Source organism: Macaca fascicularis, chromosome 5 (genome assembly GCF_037993035.2).
Source record: "Macaca fascicularis isolate 582-1 chromosome 5, T2T-MFA8v1.1".
Taxonomy (NCBI): Eukaryota; Metazoa; Chordata; class Mammalia; order Primates; family Cercopithecidae; genus Macaca; species Macaca fascicularis.
Genome location: NC_088379.1, coordinates 190,135,901 through 190,158,398, shown reverse-complemented (window position 1 = coordinate 190,158,398; position 22,498 = coordinate 190,135,901). Strand labels below are relative to the sequence as shown.

General features: G+C 41.8%; 1 protein-coding gene and 1 non-coding gene across 4 annotated transcripts in view; both read left to right on the top strand.

Moving 5' to 3' along the window:
- LRP2BP (LRP2 binding protein) overlaps window positions 1-22,236 on the top strand; it is a 31,313-nt gene extending 9,077 nt beyond the window's left edge. Inside the window, exons 1-9 of one of the 3 annotated variants that reach the window (XM_065545752.2) lie at window positions 10,012-10,187; window positions 10,620-10,746; window positions 11,789-11,901; window positions 13,049-13,162; window positions 14,248-14,390; window positions 14,467-14,572; window positions 15,611-15,834; window positions 17,926-18,100; window positions 21,081-22,236. In XM_065545752.2, coding sequence (XP_065401824.1) covers window positions 10,641-10,746; window positions 11,789-11,901; window positions 13,049-13,162; window positions 14,248-14,390; window positions 14,467-14,572; window positions 15,611-15,834; window positions 17,926-18,100; window positions 21,081-21,146 — 1,047 coding nt within the window. In that variant the 5' untranslated portion in view covers window positions 10,012-10,187; window positions 10,620-10,640 and the 3' untranslated portion in view covers window positions 21,147-22,236. Of the gene's footprint in view, window positions 1-10,011; window positions 10,188-10,619; window positions 10,747-11,788; window positions 11,902-13,048; window positions 13,163-14,247; window positions 14,391-14,466; window positions 14,573-15,610; window positions 15,835-17,925; window positions 18,101-21,080 lie in introns of those variants that run through there. The other 2 variants (XM_045391916.3, XM_005556422.5) reach the window with 2 other exon arrangements.
- Window positions 7,180-7,367, top strand: LOC123573819 (U2 spliceosomal RNA). The gene has a single exon (XR_006698551.1). It is a non-coding gene; the product is annotated as a U2 spliceosomal RNA (small nuclear RNA).
- Window positions 22,237-22,498: the final 262 nt, after the last annotated feature.

The window sequence follows — 22,498 nt, the reverse complement described above, 5'->3', positions numbered from 1 at the left end:
TGCCCCTCGTCTCCCGCCTCAGCCTCCCGAGTAGCTGGGATTACAGGTGTGCACCACCACGCCCAGCTAATTTTTGTATTTTTAGTGGAGATGGAGTTTCACTGTGTTGGCCATGCTGGTCCTGAACTCCTGACCTCGTGATCCACCTGCCTCAGTCTCACAAAGTGCTGGGATTACAGGCGTGAGCCACCGCGCCCGGCCTGGGATGATGTTACCATACATGCAGTTTGTCCAGGGACATGGGGAGGTGGGGTGACAAGCAGTGTTAATGGGCCTGCAAAGGAATATTGTATAAAAGATTTATCTGGTTTCTGTTCAATGTGGTTCTCATACTCTAGGACAGAGGTCAATGTAAATTTTGGTTATGACAGATTTTTTTCAGTTCTCTTTGTGACCCTGATTTTGTCCACTCTTTTTATGATTTATGCCACACTTGGATGGTGATGAGCAATTATCACATAGTTTAAGGAATTCTACTCATGTATTTTACTAGCTGACCTCGGGGGGGTATACCAGCCCAGAGTGTATTTATAGCTCTAACAGTGTCAGCTCCAGCGAGGACCCGGCAGCCGTAACTGCCAACAAGGTTTTCCCCATTGGGAACAGGACAGATAGACGTGTGGGTCCCACACAAACGGCAGGAAGATTTTGAGCATATCAGTGTTTCTTAGCCTGTTTTATTTGATCACAGAACACATGGTAAATCCGAGAAAAATAAAATCAAAAGCTACTGGACTCTTTCATCCCGTGCTTGCCACAGCTTATCTGGTCCTAAAACACATCCTGTCTTTCCCCACTTTTCCTCTCTTCAGGGCCTGATGGTGTAAATCTGCCACACCCAAAAGGAAGGGCGTGGGGAAAAAGCACTTTTGTTTTAAACACACAAATGGATGTAGCTGGATATGGAGGGGCGGTGCGGGGAGGGCGCGGAGCGGGAAGAACAGAAAGCTACTGCCTGAATCAATATTGTCTTTTGAGATCTCAGTAATAGTTATTCTTTTCTAATTTTTCATCATATATGTGTAGATGGTGTTTCCAATTACTATATGAACACTATAGGGTTTTTAAAAACTCCTATTAGGCAATAGTACTGAAAGGAAAAATAACGGTAAACATGGGGGTTTGAGGGTTTGCCAGGAGGCTTATTTCTCTCTGTTTTCGTGGGCACTAGGAACATGATCTAGTATGACAGGAACTTCAGTGTTGAACCTCAATTTTAAAAGAACTTTAAATACAGTTATTCATTATTTCATTTCAACACTGGATTAGGCCAACTAGTAAGTGTAAAAGAGCCAGTCAGAAGCATCAGCAAATACAATTCAATTAATTAAAAAAACCCAGAAACTTTAAACGCTTGGCCCACTGAAAGTTAAATGGAATGTCTAGGCTCATATTTATATGACATAGTCTAGGGTGCTGTTTTAGTCTGTTCCTCCTTCTATAACAAAATTCCTTAGATTGGGTAATTTATAAACAACCGAAATTGATTTCTCATAGTTCTGGAGGTTGGGAAGTCCCAAAATCAAGGCACTGGCAGTTTCAGTGTCTGGTGAGAGTTCACGGTCTGCTTCCAGGACAGTGCCTTGTTGCGTCCTCACACGGCAGAAGGCAGAATGACAAAAGGGTGAGCTATCTCCCTCTAACCCTTTCCTAAGGGCACAGATCCCATCCTTAAGAGCAGAGCCCTCATGGTCCAGTCACTCCCTGGGGCTCCACCTCTTAATACCATCACCTTAGGGGGTAAAGTTTCAACATGTGAACTTTGGAGGGACACACACACTAAGCATAGCAGGTACTGTGTCAGGATGAGGACTCAGCATGTAGTTGTACTCATGGGCAACAGTTATTACAGCAAAGGAATACACAACAAGGTTAGCAACAACAACAAAGGCACAGGTGGAATCCGAAGAAACCCACGCCCAGGCTTACGTTCTCTCCCTTCCGTGAGGAAGCACACAGCGCATCCGCCTGTCTCCAGTGGTGAAGAATGCAGGGACCTGTGCGCAGTGTCTGTCCCTGAGGAAGCCCAGGAGAGAAGTTTTTGTCGGGGGCAACTCATGTGGGCGTCCTCTGCCTTGCAGCTACCACAATGACAGAATCCCACAAGGAGAGCAGATACTCACCACAGATCATATTGTTTGTGCAGCAGTTGAAACACAGCAAAACCAGTCTTACCAGTTAGGGGATGGAAGTGCCAAGTTCCTGATGTCGGCCAAATGCCAGCCTTGCCAGCATGCCCTTATAAAGATGGCAGCCTCAGGCCTGCCGTGTTCACTGTTTTCTGCATAGGTACACAACCCACATGACACTACCATACTTAAAACACATTTCGCAGCAGTAGTGTGTTTTTGGAGATGGGGTCTCGCTCTGTCACCCAGGCTGGAGTGCAGTGGCACAATCATAGCTCACTGTAGCCTCAAACTCCTGGGCCCAAAGGATCGTCCCACCTCAGCGTCCTGAGTAGCTGGGACTGTAGGTGTGCACCACCACACCTGGCTAATTTTTTTATTTTTAATTTTTTTGGAAGGACAGGGCCTCACTATGTTGCCCTGCCTTGTCTTGAACTTGTGGCCTCAAGTGATCCTCCCACCTTGATCTCCCAAAGTTCTGGGACTACAGGAATGAACCACCACACCCAGCCTGAATACAATTAGAGGGTTCAGAGCACAAAGTTTAAATGCAAAGTTGCCTATAAAAGATGTAATATACATACTTCAAAACACAACTACTGAGGTGGAAGTATAACAAATGATGAGGGAAGAATGATCTTTTCAACAAACAGGCACTGGGCAAATGGATATCCACACGCAAAAGAATTAATTTGGACCTTTCCCTCATATACAGAATGAACTCAGTGGATCAAAGACCTAAATGTAAGAGTAAATATAAGACTCTTAGAAGAAAACACAGGGGTTAACCTTTGTGACCTTGGATTAGGCAATGGTTTTTTTTAGATGTGACACCTAAAACACAGGCAAGAAAAGAAAAAATAGAAAAACTGAACTGCATTAAAAATAAAAAGGTTTTCAGATCAAAAGAAACTATTAAAAAAATCCACACATTGGGAAAAAATTATAAATTATACATCTGGTATGAGACTAGTATGTGGAATATATAAAGAACTATTATAACCCAACTGGAAAATGGGCAAAGGCTTTGAATAGACATTTACAAATGCAGATGCAAAATGGGTAAGAAGCACAGGAAAAGATGCTCAACATGATTTTTCATTAGAGAAATGCAAATCAAAACAACAATGAGATGGCACTTCACATCCACTCAGATGGCGATAATAAAGATGGGCAACAAAAGTGTCGGTGAGGATGTAGAACCTTATACATTGTTGGTAGGGATGTGAAATGGTACAGCCCCTTTGAAATACAGATTGGCATTTTCCCAAAATGTCAAACACAGAATTACCATACGACCCAGCAATTCCACTCCTAGGTACGTACCCAAGAGAATTGAAAACATATATCCTCACAAAAACTAGTACACAGATGTTTGTTGCAGCATTATTCATAACAGGCCAAAGCTGCAAACAATACAAGTGCTTATCAACTGATGAACAGATTTTTTAAAAATGTGGTATATCCATATAATGAAATGTTAATCATCCATAAAAGGAATGAAATATTGATACATGCAACAAAGGACATGAATGTTGTAAACATTATGCTAAGTGAAAGAAGCCAGACATAAAAGACCATGTGTTCTATGATTCCATTTATATAGAATATCCAAAATAGGCAAATCCGTAGAGACAGAAAGTGGATTAGCGCTTGCCAGGAATCGAAGGGATGAGGAGAATGGGGAGTGGCTGCCAATGCTACAGGGTTTCTTCTGGATGATGAAAAGGTTTTGGAATTCCATAGTGGTAATGGTTGCACAACTTTGTAATTATGTTAAAAACCTCTGAATTGTACATTTTAAAAGGGTGAATTTTATGGTATGTGAATTATATCTCAATTTGTAATAAGTGTAACAAGTGGATTAACATAAATGTTAATTCAGGAAATCAGAAGTACAAAGATGCAGGATGAGCCATACAATAATTTCCTCACATTCTTCTGAAGAACAGACTGAAGCCCCCCAAAACAGCAGTAGTTTCCTATCCCTCTTTGGAAATAGCCAGGACTCTTCAGCCTGAATTAGAGGCTGTCTCATACTTGTCACAGTCAGGACAACTGAAAACTTTTTACTAGGACTCCTGATAAGTCAGCCTAATTGAATGGATGCTTTACATTCAGAATTCAAATGAATCAAGCAGTCTTCCCATAAATTACTCAAACTACCAGAAATCTAAACCAGCAATTAATTTAAAAAGGGATTTTGTGCCCAATCACTTGGAAACTATTTGGCAGTATCTACAAAAGCTGACTATGCATACTCATTGATCCAGTAACTACTACTACAATGTTTATCCCCAACAAAAATATGTACAAATTTTCAGGAAAAAGCAGGCACAAGAATGTTCCTAATAGTTCAAAACAGAAGCTACCCAAAGTCCATCAAGTAGAAAAGATAAATTGTGATATATTCACACCATGTAATACAACAATATGAAGGAAAAAAAATTACAACACAACAAAATGGATGAATCAATGTCAAGGGAAAGAAGCTAGACACAAAATATTATACACTGTATGATTCCATTTATATAGTATAAAAAAACAAGAAAAAGTAACTTGTGCCATTACAGGTGCATATAGGATTTACACTTGAGTTCATGTAGTGACCAGAGGGGAATACAACAGGACTTCTAAAGTGCTGATAAGGATCTCTTTCTTGATCTGAGAGCTAGTTACATGGATGTGTCTGGCTTGTGAAAATTTATCAAGCTGTAAACTTATATATACATTTCTGTATCTTTCATTTACTTCAGTAAACAGTTTTTAAATGGATTGCTTTAACAGCAGACTAGATGTGGCTAAAGAGAGAATTAATAAAAAGGGAGAGGTTACTGAAGAGATTACCCAGAGTGTGTCAGAGAGAAAAAAAAACAGATGGAAAATCTGAAAGGCAAACTTAAGAGACATGAGGAGAAGGTCTTATCAAAACGCTGGAGAGAGAAATGAAATAGACTGGGGCCTCTGAAGAGCATGGTGGGTTGACTTGTGTTTCCAGCCAAAGATACACCTGAGTCCTAACTTCTGAAACATGTGAATGTGAACCTCTTTGGAAATAGGATATTTTACATGTAATCAAGTTAAGAGGAAGTCATGTTGGATTAGGGTGGGTGCCAACTCCAGTGACTGGTGTCCTCATAAGAGGGAGGAGAGAACACACAGAGATAGAGGAGACACGAAGGGAAGGCCATGTAAACACAGAGGCAGAGGTTGAGTTGTGCAGCTACAAGCCTAGGAACATCAGACATCACCAGCAACCACTAGAAGCTGGTGGGGGATGCTTAGGATGATTTTTTCCTAGGGCCAGAGGAAGCATGGCCCTGCCAACACCTTGATTTTGGACTTCTAGGCTCCAGAACTGTGAGAGAAGAAATGTCTGTTCTTTTTTTTTTTTTTTGTGAGACGGAGTCTCCCTCTGTCGCCCAGGCTGGAGTGCAGTGGCCGGATCTCAGCTCACTGCAAGCTCCGCCTCCCAGGTTCCCGCCATTCTCCTGCCTCAGCCTCCCGAGTAGCTGGGACTACAGGCGCCCACCACCTCGCCCGGCTAGTTTTTTGTATTTTTTAGTAGAGACGGGGTTTCACTGTGTTAGCCAGGATGGTCTCGATCTCCTGACCTCGTGATCCGCCCGTCTCGGCCTCCCAAAGTGCTGGGATTACAGGCTTGAGCCACCGCGCCCGGCCAATTTCTGTTCTTTTAAGCCACAAAGTTTTTGATATTTTGTTTTAGTAGCCCTAGGAAACTAACACAAACAAATTATCCCTGAGAATGTTTGAGAGCTAATAAAAGACACCAATCCAAGACAGGAAGCTCAAAATTCCCCAAACATAATAAATATCTAGTCAATCTAATAAATACCCAGTAAATCCATCAAAAAGGCAATACAATAAAAAATGAAATGTGAATAAGGTAGATAGAGTGAAAGTACAAAATAAGAAATAATTTCAATTCGGTGGCAATTAAAATAAATGTAAAAGAGCTAAATGTTCCGGTAATATTCAAAGATTATCAGCTTAGGTATAAACAACACATCAACAAATCTAAATGCATGCGATTTATGAAACACGCCTGAAATATGAACTACAAATCAACAACACAACCCAAAGGCAAAAAGACTTAAACATTTAAGAGAAATGACCAAGAAACATATGCAAAAGCAGCTTGTGGGGAGGATAGGGGTGCTTGGGTAGGGGTAGCAGGTGGGAGGAATAGGTGGAAATGTGTGGAAGGAAATGGGTGGAAATCACACGGGTGTACAGGAGACTTAAAGATAACGTGATTTTAAAAAATTGAGCAACAGCATGATGAAACCCTGTTTCTACTAAAATACAAAAAAATTAGCTGGATGTGGCGGCATGTGCCTGTAGTCCAGCTACTCAGGAGGCTGAGGCAGGGGAATGTATGAGCCCTGGAGGCAGAGGTTGCAGTGAGCTGAGATTGTGCCACTGCATTCCAGCCTGGGCAACAGAGCAAGACTCCATCTCTAAAACAAGAAAGTGAGTGACAGGTACTTGGATGTTAATTGTCTAGTTGTTATTCATTCTTTATTTATATATCTGAAAATTGTTTGTATCTATTCAGCATTCAATTTTATAAACTTGAAAAGTTAAATACAAGTTTTCAACATTATGAGAAGTCTTGCATAATCATTCCTCACTTGTACGCACCTCTTTTTAGTTATGAGGACCTGGTCTATTCCAAACACTTCTCTCTTTTCCATGGGTTTTCAAGAAGTGAATCATTTCTTGATACTTCCATTCTGATTCTAATCTCTGCTCATCATAACCACAGAGGAGTCATAACTTGTCTGAATCTTTGAGGAAATAGTCATTTTCTTTCAGCCCTCAGAGGCGGCTCTAGTCTGTAGTTCTGCTTGATGCTGCTAATCGTCAGAAAAGCAGATCTATCGTTCCTTCTCTCTATGGAATCCCTACTCTCAGGTCATTCTTCCCTTCCTGCCACTGAGCATTTTCAATAACGTGATTCATCAATAACATTATTCAATAACAGCTAACTTTAGTCCTGTTCGCAATATCAAACATTTCACATAATGTTGCTTCTCAACTTTTTGGTCAAGATCAAGTATAATATCTGTTCTTATCAATTTAATATCTGATCCATCCTCTATCTGAAGACAAGAGATTAAATGGATTTTTGGAGCAGGGAGATGCAATAGGAGCTTGCTCCAACCCCACACATGGACATGGTATTGCAGTACCTCCTGGAACGCTGCGCCCTCCCTGCTCCAAAAAACATTCACATACTAGACCATCCATACCAGACACAATGTGATCTAACATGTTATGGGAAGGAGAGTTATCCTTTATTATGCCAGCTGTAGAAAGATAAGAATAAATATATTTTCCTCCATATGTCCATTGTCTTAGGTTTACTTCCCCAGAAGCAGAGTTCCTATTGGGATTTTTGTTCAAGTGTATACCAGGGGGTGGTCTCAGGAGAACAGCGCAGGAGACACGCTGAGCAAGAATGTGGATCTCAGGTAGAAACTAACTTCATTCTGACCTCACAGAGCACAATTACACTACCAAATTTATCTCACCTTGAGGCTAAGGGGTGTCAGGACTGTACAGGGTCTGCAATTCTACCCTACTTAACCACTAACAAGGCAGCCTGTTTCATGGATGCTGGCAGAAGACACAAGACTCTTGGATTAGAAACAGATTACTTTCTTACTTATAGCAGAAGCCATAACCAGAGTGTCAGCATGATGCTTGAGCCAGTTCTCCCTGCCCCCCAGTACCCACAGAGGTGACACAGAGGGCCCATTATGGATTCGCGCACACTCTGTGGGCTGCATTATAACAGAGGAACACTGCCCTTGGGGGATCCACTGCTCTTTAGAGAAGCAGCCCTGCTGTTTGTCTGTGAGGAGACATTGCCTTCTTCTTCAAGATTACTTGCTGCAAACACAACCTTGAGAATGGCCCATGTAAAGAGCAGAGCCAGCCTTGCATTCTTGACACATCCAGCAAGAATGTGCAGAGATGCTCAAGATGCGTGGCAGACGGGCTCTCCTAATCGGGGAGTGGTCTGTCTCCAAGAAAGAGGGAGCAAAGTGTCCTGGAGGAGGGGACTTATGTGGCTGTGGACAAAGCTATGGAGAAGGAACAGCTGTGAGCTGTTTTCTTTCAACATCCACAGTAGCTGGGGATGAGGGGGTACCACCTCTGAAAGAGGATCTGAGAAGGGCGCCCTTAGCATCCATGCCACCTGCTTTTCCCTTAAAATCACAGATTTCTTTCAGATTCTATATTATCAATTACTGTCTACAATTTCTATTATAGAATTTTCTAAATTTACAACATATTATGCAAAGAGTTGTTAAGTTTCAAATAATGATTTTATACCTAATCCCAAGATTTGGCAGAGATAAATACATCCTCTTGCTGTTTTCAATCTTCTCTTTGTGTTCATTTTTTCTAATTAAAAAAGTACTAATTTGGATTATCCTCTTACAAGAGACTTATGTTAAAAGCTCATATTAGTTTTGCTTTTTGGAGAGTTTTGCTTTTTGGAAAGACAGAATAGAATAAAGAAGTGCAGCCTGGGCACGGTGACTCACTCCGGTAACCCCAGCACACTGGGAAGCTGAGACAGGAGGATTGCTGGAACCCAGGAACTTGAGACCAGCCTGCATAACATGGAGACCCCATCTCTACAAAAATTTTAAGGAATTAGCTGGATGTGATGGCACATGCCTGGAGTCCCAAGTACTTGGGAGGGTGAGGTGGGTGGATCACGTGAGCCCAGAAGGTTGAGGCTGCAGTGAGAGCTATGATTGTACCACTGCACTCTAGCCTGGATGACAGAGTGAGACCCTCTCTGAGAGGGAGGGGGAGGGAGAGAGAGAGAGAGAGAGAGAGAGAGAGAGAGAGAGAGAGAGAGAGAGAGAAAGTGCACAGGTGCTGGGACATGCCAGCTGTTCTGCTTACCTGTTCTTAACTAGCCCTGTGGCCTTGGGCAAGTTACTTAACTTCCCCACTGTCCCTTGGTTTCCCCATACATTAAATGAGTCTCATAATGGACCTTATTTCATAAAATTTTGTCGGAGCTGCCTAGAAAGCCTTACAACAAAGGTCAATACTTGGCATTTAATAAGAGTTCAAAAAATCTTTGTTTTCCAAATGTCTCCAAAACTTCTTTTAAGCTACAGCAACAAAAACCATGCGCAGTCTTCTAACCACAAAAGGCAACATGAGTTTAAACAAGGTAAGGTATTGTTTTCTGATTTGTTTCATTTCTGATGCCCTTCTTGAATATGCCCAGTTTTTTCTTAGCCTTTTTGAAGAAGTAGCATATTGAGTTAATGTCTTCGGTGAAAATAAAACTTCCGTATCCAATCTCTCAGTCATAAATGAGTGCTATCTGCATCATCCCTTCTTAATACCTTACTTAATATTGCTTCCCCCTAAGTAAAGCTCATTGGGAAATTTTATATTCACTAAAGGCAGCCATAAGATTTGGGGAATTATATAATCAAGAATTGTATATATCTAAAAAGGAACATTAAAAAAATCCTCTAATTCAGACCACCTATAGTCCAAACTAAAGATGAGGAAATTGACTCTTAAAAAGATTAAATGACTCTTCCAAAATCACAAAGATAATTCAGTGAGTTTTTTCCTCTACTAAATGTTCCTTTTTTCTGCATTTCATTCTCACTTAAGCAACTTACTGTCTCAAAGAGCATCATGTAATGATACAAAACACAGCTTTCCAATCACACTAAGGGTCTCTCGATGTCTTCTCTTGACCACCAATCAGGAACCTTTGCTGGAAGCTTGTTTCTGATTGGTGAAGGTAAGCCGTAACAGTGGAATGCCAAGGAGTAAACACAAAAGCGTAGCAACAACTGAGTTTGCTGTCTCACTACCCTCAGCCTAGGCCAACCTGGACTCCTTCACCCCAAATGAGGTGACCTCTACATTTTATATGAAGACACTGATTTACCATTCAACTGTGATCCATCTTATAACATGGCAATCCGATACAGACAGGAAGATAAAACCGAATACAGCTAAAATAAAGTGTATTCCCAGGTAAAATAGACACGTGCTTTAATTTGAAATGGAATCGTCCGATGAGTGTCAGTTACAAGGGCACAGAAGGTACCGGTGCAGAAGAGCTGTCTCTGTGGGCAGTGCCACAGGTCCCCTAAGGGGCAATGCTTGTGCTGGGCGACATGACCCATCTTAATGTATAAACCCATAGCCAGACAGGACGTGCAAACGGGGCTCATGGTGAATGCCATGCTGTGGAAAATGACATGGAGAATGGCTGTCTCTCAGCTGGGGAGGGTCTTGGTGTCCTAGGAAAGAATGTTCACGTCCTAGAGTCGGTGGTTGGTGTTCTATCTAGGCGATGAGGGAAGGATGCTTTTCATAATGAGCGCCTGGTGGGAATAGAGTCTCTTTTTGCATTTTGCTGGAGGAAGACATTTCTACCACCTTATTTTTTATTCTTGCTTACAGAATACACATTGTGGAAAAAGGATGAAGTTGACCAGCGAAAAGTTGCCCAAGAACCCCTTTTATGCCTCCATATCTCAATGTGCTGCTAAAAACCAAAAACCCTTCCAATGGGAAAAGGAAAAGACTGGTACGAATCTTACTATTTAAGCTTCCCTTGGAAAATCCTTTCACTGACAGTTCATTTTGTATGCTAGAGCAAACGAGACAAGAAAGACTGTGTTTGATTGATTTCAAGGAAGTGGTTAATCATTACAGTCCTTTTGAGTTTTCCCACAAGAATCTGTGAAATTGCTCATTTATCTGGTAGCAAATCGTCAGTGAGGTCTCACAGATAGTTAGGTCTTCAGTTTACTCTCAGGACTTAAGGACATGCTTCTAGAAAACACAAGCCAGATGTCATGTTTGTTAAAGAGAACAATGCCATGCTTTACTTGCAATTATTATTTAAATACCTGATTTCCCCTATAGCCTTAAAAATATTATATTAGGGATGGAATGCTCATTTGGTTAGAGGAGCTCTCATTAAGGCTCAAATTAAGAATTTAACTCACCTCTCCAGACGGCTTTGCCCATTGAAGACAAACCAATGCATAGACTTATACCGAGCCCTGCACTGCTACGGCTCTACTTGGCCATAAGCAGGGTTAGTGCGAAACTAATCCACAAGTATTGCTTTTTTTGTTTTTGTTTTTGAGATGGAGTTTTGCTCTTGTTGCCCAGGCTTGAGTGCAGGGATGCGATCTTGGCTCACTGCAGCCTCCGCCTGCCTGAGTCTCCCGAGTAGCTGGGATTACAGGCATGCACCACCACACCCCCCAATTTTGTAGTTTTGGTAGCGTCGGGGTTTCTCCACGTTGGTCAGACTGGTCTTGAACTCCCAACCTCAGGTGATCTGCCTGCCTTGGCCTCCCAGAGTGCTGAGATTTACAGGCGTGAGCCACCGTGCCCGGCCCGTATTGCTTCATTATACAAGGCACAGTGTTAGGTACTGTGACCATGCCCTTTTTTCAGGTAATATTTCTTCCTTGAGCTAAGGAGGCCAGCTGTAGGAATGAGTACTAGAAAGAAATATTGTCAACAGTGTTAGATGGATTTTACATGATTCATTACTTCAGGAGAGAAAATTCCTATTATGTGGTTAATGGAATTCCTTACCTTTTAAAAATCAGATCATTACAGCCATGCTAATTTGGTGGATAAGGCATTGCAGCTCTTGAAGAAAAGAATACTGAAAGGAGACACTCTGGCATATTTCCTGAGAGGTCAACTATATTTTGAAGAGGTATCATTTTTTGTTTATTTGTTTTCATTTCCTATAATTCTGTTGTTAGATCCTGAGACAAAAATTTCATGTAGAGTTTCTTACTGTGTTATACTAGGGAAATTCTGTCCAATTACATAGACTATGGCTGTGGCTTTAACAGTGGGATACAGTGCTGCTAGCTTGAGGAGTTACCTGACCTTTCTTCATAAAATCCATGTCATGAAAGCCATTTATGGGAGTCATTTTAGTATAAAATCCATTTCACACTATAGATTAAAAATCAAATTTTTATATATTTGCTCAAAATATTTAATAATACAAATTATATTATCAGGCCGGGTGCGGTGGCTCACACCTGTAATCCCAGCGCTTTGGGAGGCCGAGGCAGGTGGATCACCTGAGGTCAGGAGTTGGGAGACCAGCCTCTCCAACATAACTAAACCCCGCCTCTACTAAAAAAAAAAAAAAAGAAATAGCCAGGCATGGTGGTACACATCTGTAATCCCAGCTACTTGGGAGACTGAGGCAGAGAATTGCTTGAACCCAGGAGGCAGAGGTTGCAGTGAGCCGAGATTGTGCCACTGCACTCCAGCCTGGGTGACAGAATGAGACTCCCTCTCAAAAAAAAAATTATATTTATATTATCAGATATCTTCATATTAATAATTGAAGCCCTGATTTTTATCTAGTACTTAGAGGCGGCCTTAGTTGTTCCTGGACAGCATAGGAGGAAATCGCCCTCGTTCTCCACATCTTGTTGGGATAACCTGGGAAGTAGACTGAGGCATGGCTATGCCAGCTGTCCCCCCAACTTCAGTAATGTAGTTTCGGTTTTTCACTGATTTCCCCGGGAAGACTTGAAAAGGGACAGACTGTCCTTCACCATTTGTTCACCTATATCCCACTTACTCTCTCACTTTTCAACGGCACCTTCATCTATCCTGGCAACAAATGTTTGCTGAGGGCTCTCTGTGCACCTGTCACTCTGAGGATGGCAGAGCGCCATGGCAGACAGCGTGCTTCGTCAGCATGGGGCATGGGTTCGAACGTGGCTGCACTGCTTGTTAACTGTGTGTTTAACTTAGGCAGAAACAGTTGGCCACTTGGTGCCTTTGGGATTAAAGATCATAATAAAAATAATTCAATATCTTCTGGATGCTTCTAGGGATGGTATGAAGAAGCATTAGAACAGTTTGAAGAAATCGAGGAGAAAGACCATCAAGCAACTTACCAGCTAGGAGTGATGTACTATGATGGGCTGGGGACCATTCTAAATTCTGTAAGTTAGTGTCTTGGTCACAGTGGGTAAGATTTCATTGTCAGTGGATTGTTGGACACAATTAAAATTATATTTTAATACTTTTTTTTTTTTTTGAGACAGAGTCTCGCTGTGTCACCCAGGCTGGAGTGCAGTGGCACGACCTCGGCTCACTGCAACCTCCACTTCCCAGGTTCAAGTGATTCTCCTGCCTCAGCCTTAAGAGTAACTGGGATTACAGGCACTGCCACCATGCCTGGCTAATTTTTGTATTTTTAATAGAGACAGGATTTCACCATGTTGGCCAGGGCCTACTAAAAATACAAAAATTAGCCTGGCATGGTGGTGCATGCTTGTATTCCCAGCTACCTGGGAGGCTGCAGTGAGCCAAGATCATGCCACTGCACTCCAGCCTGGGTGACAGAGCAAGACTCTGTCTCAAACAAAAATCAAAATATATTTGATTGTCCAGTATTATTTTCTTCTTTTGGGTGATGTTTGAAGGTTTGTGTCTGATGGATCTGGGGGTGGAGGGTGCAGATCTGTTCCTGCTAGTGGTTAGAATATCTTCTATGCTTTCCTTGTGACCACAAAGCAGATGTTGTATTAATGCGTAAGATTTGTATATTAGATACAAACTATGAGCACACAGTAAAAGTATGCTTGAATGGAAGATGGTGATTGTTAGGGGCTCACAAGTGTATTGTAAGAATTATAAATGTGAAAGAAGTTCCGGGCCATGCTTGCCTTTTAGTCAGTTCTAAGAACTGTGCTGATTCAGGATAAGGGTTATTAGATGGGAGGGAGGAGAGAAAAAAGGAAGCCCATATTGAGACTTAAATCAACTCAGGCAGCTGTAAAAGGAAGGAAATTTCTTATATCCCAGAGCTCCTGGGAGTGCCTGGATAGGAAATGTACTTTTAGAGATTCTTTTTGTCCTTATCGCTTGCCCGGCAGGATCCAGGACAATCGTAACTCCTGGGCACAGATTCATAGTATTACACATCATGTCAGAGGGCGGACACTTCACAGCCTTATTGGGAGAAAGAAATTCAGTTTGGGTAAAACTAAAAACTAGGGATTTTTTGCTCTTTCTTTTGTCAAAGGAGAAAGGGGTGGACTACATGAAGAAAATTCTTGATTCTCCATGTCCCAAAGCAAGACACTTAAAATTTGCAGCTGCTTACAACCTCGGAAGAGCTTATTATGAAGGAAAAGGTGTTAAACGATCAAATGAGGAAGCCGAAAGGTAATCCTGCCTGGGAACAAGATTAGGTTTGAATGGAATGCTGAAACCAAGAATAACATGCCTCGCTTTCTCGTAGACTGTGGCTTTTCGCAGCAGACAATGGAAATCCCAAAGCTAGTGTGAAGGCTCAAAGTATGCTCGGGCTGTATTACTCAACCAAGGAGCCCAAGGAGTTAGAAAAGGTGACATGCCCTTCTTTTTTAATGCCAGTGTTATATTTAGATTAATATTTGTTTCACTACTTTTTTTGAGAAAATGGTGGGGAATGTTGTTTTAAATCTCTCTTATATTTCCTTAAAATGTAAAGGAAGTGTACATTTTAGGATCTCAAAGCCCTTTTATTTATAAATGTCCCCTTCCCTACCTCTATCGAAGGAAACCATGAATGTGAGAGTATTTTGTATACTACAGTATCAAAGCTAAAAGAAGAGAAACAGTCCTGAAATTACGGCCAAAATCCTTTTCATCATGAATAGATGAATATCAGCAGTGACTTGAGAAATAATTGATACTAATAAATAAAATATACTAAGAATTAGTTACAATAAAGTCCATCTAAGATTTTCACAGAAATACAATCTTTCATCCATGGTTGAAACAGTTTCCCAAAAAATCCTATAGGGAGAAGGAAATGGGGGCCGAGTCCTACTTGTATGAGAGGAGTTAATGGCAAGTTTGCAAGAGGCATATAACAAGTAAGGCCATGTTCGGATAGATGAGCAGCCACCTGGAATTTTGTAAACGAGTTCAAATTCACTGTAGCGGAGTATGAGGCAAATGTGCTTGAGGCTACATACAGCGTTTATCGGGATTGTCTTTGATCGCAGGAGCTGCCATCTCTAGCATCTACAGGGAGCTTGAACTCTCCCTCACCATCAGCAGTCTCCTCTCCTCTGCTGACCACATGCCTTTCAGACACTTAGTTCCTATTTGGCACCTTCCTGATCCCTACTCTGGAAGGTCCCCAAATCCTGAAACCTAGGACAGCTGGTCCTTCTCTGCCATAAGCTGTCTGGACTGTGACCTCATTAGACGGCAGAGGAACTCCCTCCACACAGCGTTAGGCATGTGTGCTAGTGTGAAACGCGTCCAAAGGCCTACAGCTCTTTCCTAGAGATGATTAATAGAGCTAGCTAGGAGCCACAGATTTCTGTCTAGTATTCCCTTATAATTTCATCTAGTGGATCATAAATACAATGATGAAACTGTGCTTTTCTTAGGCATTTTACTGGCATTCAGAAGCATGTGGCAATGGAAATCTGGAGTCCCAGGGTGCACTTGGGCTCATGTACTTGTACGGACAAGGCATCCGGCAGGATACGGAGGCTGCCCTGCATTGCTTAAGAGAAGCAGCAGAACGCGGAAACGTCTATGCTCAAGGGAATCTCGTGGAGTATTACTATAAGATGAAATTTTTTACAAAGTGTGTTGCATTTTCTAAAAGGTGAATGTCTGTGTCTGTTTTGTGCTGCTATAACAGAATACCACACACTAGGTATTAAGAAACAGAAATTTATTTCCCCCGGTTCCAGAGGCCAGGAAGTTCAAGATCAAGGTAGGTGTGGTTGTCTAGTGAGGGCTGCAACCTCCAGAGGGGAGGACCATCACGTCCTCACATGACAGCGGAAAGCTACAGGAAACCTCTTTTATAAAAAGGGCTTTCGTCCTATTCATGAGGGAGGTGCTCTCATGGCCTCATCGCCTCTTGAGGGCCCTACCTCTTGATACGATCACACTAGCAACACTGGGATTTTGGAGGGAACTTTCTTCAAACCCTAGCAGTAGTGTTGGAATAAACTGGATGAAAGCATTGACAAGAATGCCTAAGAATGTTCTATGCTAAATCCTTCACAGAGCTTTCTGCGGTATTAGCAATGGTAGCTACTGAGCACTTGAAATGTGTCTAATGCAACTTAGCACTACACTTTTAAATGTTAATTAACATAAATATTCATATGGCTAGTGGTTACCATACTGGATAGCACAATTCTATGCCATTAGCCTTCAAGATTTCAGTGCTACTAGCTGAAGCAAGTTGCTTAAGAAGCAATTGCTTTATGTGTAAGAAGAGAATACCTTTATAGCAGGATCATAATAGTGTACTTAACACAGCTTGGCATATCACACATTTATCACGTCTTCATTTCTTCCTGCGCTCCTCGGCCATGCAGTTCTATAACTGCACAACTAAATATAGCTCCATAAGAACTGAACATGAGAATATGGTGAAAAGACTGAGACTATATCTAATAAAATATACAAAAACGTCTTTTCCCAGAGTCTGTAAGGCTCCATGTACTTTCCTACACTTCTTTACCCAGTGTATAAAAGCAGTGTGTCGGGGACACAGGCCTGGGTGTACTCTGGAGTGTCCATCAGACTCTGTGTGTGCTGGTGTTTCCCAGTCACACCCTTCCCACAGCGCCAGGTCTCCCCTCTCTGCGCGCCCTAGTGCGGGGCAGTGATCTACAAGTGTGCTGGTGTTTCCCAGTCACACCCTTCCCACAGCGCCAGGTCTCCCCTCTCTGCGCGCCCTAGTGCGGGGCAGTGATCTACAAGTGTGCTGGTGTTTCCCAGTCACACCCTTCCCACAGCGCCAGGTCTCCCCTCTCTGCGCGCCCTAGTGCGGGGCAGTGATCTACAAGTGTGCTGGTGTTTCCCAGTCACACCCTTCCCACAGCGCCAGGTCTCCCCTCTCTGCGAGCCCTAGTGCGGGGCAGTGATCTACAAGTGTGCTGGTGTTTCCCAGTCACACCCTTCCCACAGCGCCCGGTCTCCCCTCTCTGCGAGCCCTAGTGCAGGGCAGTGATCTACAAGAGGATGAGGGGAGGGGGGGGCTGCTTCTCCCCGTGTCCCCGGCGTCTCGGGCTCCAGGCAGCAGACCACTTACAGGAGTGACTGCCAATATCTCAAAGCAAGTGTCCGTCTTAGTTAGAACTAAAGCTTTAAATCATTCTTTAAAATCTTTGGCGTTTTCCATTATTTCCCACATTCCTACTCCATTAACATTGTGGTTAATGTGGAGGTGACTGGATCGCATGCTCACACGATTCTACGTATTTGTGTCTGGGTATAAAGGATGACTTCTTTCCCTTGTCCGTTTTTAAAGACGTGCTAGTGAAAGGGTTTTCTGGTCCTATGTGGCTAATGTCCAAATTGAAGGTGGCTGTTTCCATATGTGATCCAAAGAAGTGGAAAATGCTTTCTTCTCCACACAGTTTAAATCCACAAAGTGACATTAAACTTCCAAGAGTAATATGACAAGAAAAAAGAAACATACCTTTGTTTTCTAGTGGTGATTGAGCCTGCTGAGCATAATTACAGAGACGATGTAAAGTCACCACTATGGTAAGCTCGCCTTCTCCTGGTTTGAGTTGGCTATACGAACCCTTCACCACGCAGCAAACAACTTAGTTCTCAAAGCAGTAGAGAGAAATCACTTCGGGGACAAGGTCGGTTTCTAGGCACATCGTTTTACAAACACTTACGCCATAACTGATGTCCTTTTCCATTTCGCCACTCTACGTCCTCTCAGGATTGCTGACTATGATGAGGTGCACGACATCCCCATGATTGCCCAGGTCACAGACTGTCTCCCGGAGTTCATCAGCAGAGGCATGGCAATGGCATCCTTCTACCACGCGAGGTGTCTCCAGCTCGGCTTGGGCATCACCAGGGACGAAGCAACGGCTAAGCACTATTATTCTAAAGTAAGCGTTAGAACAAAGTATCAGTTCACCCAAAGAGAAACTGCCAGGCTTTAGTTGCAACTTGAAGGGTTTTACGGATTAGTGTTTCTTCTACTCAATTACTGTGCAGATAACCTCTGTCTACAGAGACGCTGTCAGACATGCAGATTGTTTGCAGACAATTGTCAGATTCTTATTAGCATAATTTAGCTCAAATGATTAAAAGCCCTATTTTGATGCAAATTACTCTTTCATTCTGCTACTATCTGCGGCCTAAGGCCCAGCACTAAGACCTTAAAGCTGAACAGTTTATGTCTTTCATCTAGAAAAAGTGTGAACCTATGTGTTCATTCTAGTATGGTAATGAAATACGGTTTAAAGGTTTTTTTGAGCGTGACATCTACCCCACTCAGGAGGGATATTCTTGAGCTTGAGGTAGTCAGTGAAAATAAGCCTTTCATATTTTAATCCGTGTGATCAATTTATTTAGATCCCAAATGCATTTCACATCTCAAAGTAACTACTAAAAACTAAAAAGCAAGGGCTGTGGTAGTTGTGGGGGTGGGGGGGAGGGGGCGGTAAAGGAGCTCATTATGAATACTAAGTTTAGATTTTTTTTTTTTAAAGAAAAACCAAAAAGCTGGGCCATCACATCCATGAGTCAAAATTAGAATTACATCATAGCAGACTTGGTAGAGCAGTGTTTGTAGTGCACAGATCATTCAGCCTGAGTAGGGGAACAAGGGAAGGAACAGTATTCTGAGTCCCTTGGCTGACTCTGATATTACCGCAGTGGTTCCCAAGCTTCTCTGCATGTTAAAATCACCCGAGGATCTTTTACAAATTCCAAAGTTCAGGCCTTATTTCAGAAAATTTCAATCATGGTCTCTAGGAGACAGAAGCATATTTGTTGAAGCTCCCCATGGGATTCCAATGTCAGGTAAATTTGGGAACCCTAAATTACTTTAAAATTAAAACTTCCAGAGCATCAAAGCCATATTAACACACAGACACACAGCACACAGCCAAATGCAACTGATCTTTAAGATATTTACCTCTACTCCATTCTTCGTATGAATAAACGGTTGTCTAACTTTTTTCATTTAAATGCTCTCTGTACTGGCGGGGCACAGTGGCTCATGCCTGTAATCCCAGCACTTTGGGAGGCTGAGGTGGGCAGATCATTGAGGTCAGGAGTTCGAGACCAGCCTGGCCAACATGGTGAAACCCAGTGTCTACTAAAAATACTAAATAACCCCGTCTCTACTGAAAAATAAAATTAGCCAGGTGTGGTAGTGTGTGCCTGTAATCCCAGCTACTCGGGAGGCTGAGGCAGGAGAATTGCTTGAACCTGGGAGCAGAGGTTGCAGTGAGCCAAGATCACACCACTGCACTCCAGCCTGGGACTCCGTCTCAAAAAAAAAAATGCTCTCTGTACTATACCAATTTCCAAACCAAGCTGATTTCAGGTTCTATCCTATCCTTAATATCCTTAGAAAACTCTAGTCAAACATATTTTGAAACATGGTATATAGTCATCCTGCATAAAGCAGCAAAACAAGGCCAGGTACGGTGGCTCAGGCCTGTAATCCCAGCACTTTGGGAGGCCGAGGTGGGAGGATTACCTGAGGCCAGGAGTTTGAGACCAACCTGTCCAATATGGCAAAATCCCATCTCTACTAGAAATACAAAAATTAGCCCATCATGGTAGCATGTGCCCGTGGTCCCAGCTACTCGGGAGGCTGAGGCATGAGAATTGCTTGAACCTGCGAGGAGGAGTGTTGCAGTGAGCGGAGGTTGTGCCGCTGCACTCCAGCCTGGGCAACAGAGTAAGACTCCATCTCAAAAAAAAAAAAAAAAAAAAGCAAAAGAGATTCCAATCTGAGAATGATTTTCCATATGATGGGAGAAAATAGCCCCATTACTCTGCATCTAGGATACTGTACTCTAGAACTCTAGGATATGCATCGAGGATACTGGAGTCAGTTTGGGCCATTGGGGATACTGATAAAATGGAGATAATTTAGAGGCAGTGAACCAGTGAAGGGTCTGGAATGATATCACATGAGGCTTGATATGAGAACAGAAACCTTCTCTCTCAAAGCAAAAGGACACGAGGGGTCCTGACAGTGGCCTTCACTGGACCGGCAGTGTTCCACAGGAAGGGAACAGGTGGGGAGGGAGCGGAATCAGAGCCCATGGCAGGCAGCGTGTTATGGCAGACGGTGAGGCTGTAAGATGGTAACTGGGACCTCGAGGTGACAGACCCAGGCCTGCTCTCAGCTCTGCCACCGTCAGGCAGGGAGACTCCAACTTCCTGGAATCTTAGGTTTCTGTGAAACCAGCATTACGTATTCTGTTAGGACCCTTCAAGGATTCTAGAGTGCATGGAGAGAAATACCAGCCTAAAATAAGGGAGAGTTTTCTAACACAACAATTCAGGAAACAAACAAAAACACAGGTTTTCTCTAAAGGTGGCAACTTCCTGCTACTGGAAGCACACAGCAAACACCTAGTGACCAGCTGTCATGGCTACGGAAGGGACAATTTCTGCACAGAGTGAGGTTTGGATGAGAGCTCTGTCCCGCATTGTTGCCAGTCTAGAAATTATGCACCTTGTCACTGTTTAGACATCATAAGACTATTTTAGCTATATATTTTAAAATAAGATTATTACAGATGCTGTTATTCACATACTGAGATCATAACAACTTTGAGGCCAAATGTTAATGCTTTCCATTTTACTTATCTTAATAATTCATGACATACAATGCCATCATTGGTGCTTAAGTTCCCTTGATTCTTGGCACTGATAAAATGTTTTTCAAATTGATCCATTCTGCAGAGGTTAAAGTAGGACATCAGAATAGAAAGTATCTTAACAAATTTCCTTGAAATTTACTGTACTATTCTTAAAAACGAATCAAAAAAGAAAAAAAAAAAGAAGAAAGACCCAAACAATGAGAATGTATCTAAATATCTGACTCTCTTTGCTTTCAAGGCTTGTCGTCTGAACCCTGCACTGGCAGATGAACTTCACTCCTTACTTATTCGTCAAAGAATTTAGACCACAATGTATTTCAACAAAGATCATCCATGCTAACACCGCACAATGTGTGTATCTTTATAGTAGCTATGACTGGTTATTTTGCACATCGCAAATTACACTATCCTGGGTATTTTACAGGTGACATGTTACTTCGTTCTTGAATTTGTACGCGGTTAAGTTTTGCACCTTGAAACCTAGACACAAGGTCAGATTGCTGCAGGAGTCCTCAGAGGTCCACCTCTTACCCTACAGACTGGCCTAGACCATATCAAGTATCAAAACCATTCTACACAGCAAGTCTTTTTTTTCCTTTCTTAAATACCAAGTCTCCAAAAAGACTTAGTTTAGCTTTAGTAAGTTCAGAAGTAGAAATGATACAAACATATTTAAAACCATCATTTGAAAGTTTAATTCTTTATATTTGTCTCTTAGTTTTGTGAATTTTGAATGTTTAAATTTTGTTTCAGTCATTTAAAATTTTTTAATGTAAATTCACGAAACTAATTAAGGGTAAAAGACATTTAAAGAATTAAACTTAAATAAGTGTGTGTAGCATTTCTACTTCTGAAGTTATTAAAGCTAAAACTGCACTAAGCCTTTTGAGACATCCTCTATTCTTAAAAAGCTCATAAATAATTGGCTAATTTATTACATATAAACTTCAAAAAAGTGGGTTATAAGACACTGCTTTGGAATCTTGCCCCTCCAAATCTTCCCTCAAAGATCTTAATGTAATGAGTAAAACAACTGCTATATACATATGCAGAATGTGTAATAAAACAAAAAGCAATTGCTATTTGAAAATATTTATAAGAAAGTTAAAGCAAATTGTTTCTTTGTGCTTCAGCTCATTTTCTACATTTTTAAAACCCTGTGGTAAAAACCTGAATGAAATCATCTACAAGAACTACAACTAAATACTGTTAAATTAGCAAAAGGCTTTCCTTATATAGATGACATCTATGAAGGCAAAAGGTGACAGTAAAAACAGTAAGATCCATATGCTTAAGACTGTACAAGGCTATTCATTTGTGAAACAAATATACATATCAAAGACAGGTCTCAGAAATACCTTAACTATCCCTTTTTAAATAAACATATTAAATGATGTGGCTTTATTTTATAAATCACAACCATCCCGACAGTGGATTTAAACAAGATTTCTTTTTCGTCATGGGAAAATGCAGTTAATATGGAGGTGACAGTCACTAAACTGTTGAATGGCAGAAAAGTATTTGCTCTAGTTTTATGTTCTGGCTTGTCTGTATTGCTTGAAACTTCATTTTGTCTTTGCGTAAGGGAAGAAATTTCAACAGACTCAGGTTTGAGATATCTCAAATTGTCATGTATTTCTGTCTCAAATCTCTTAA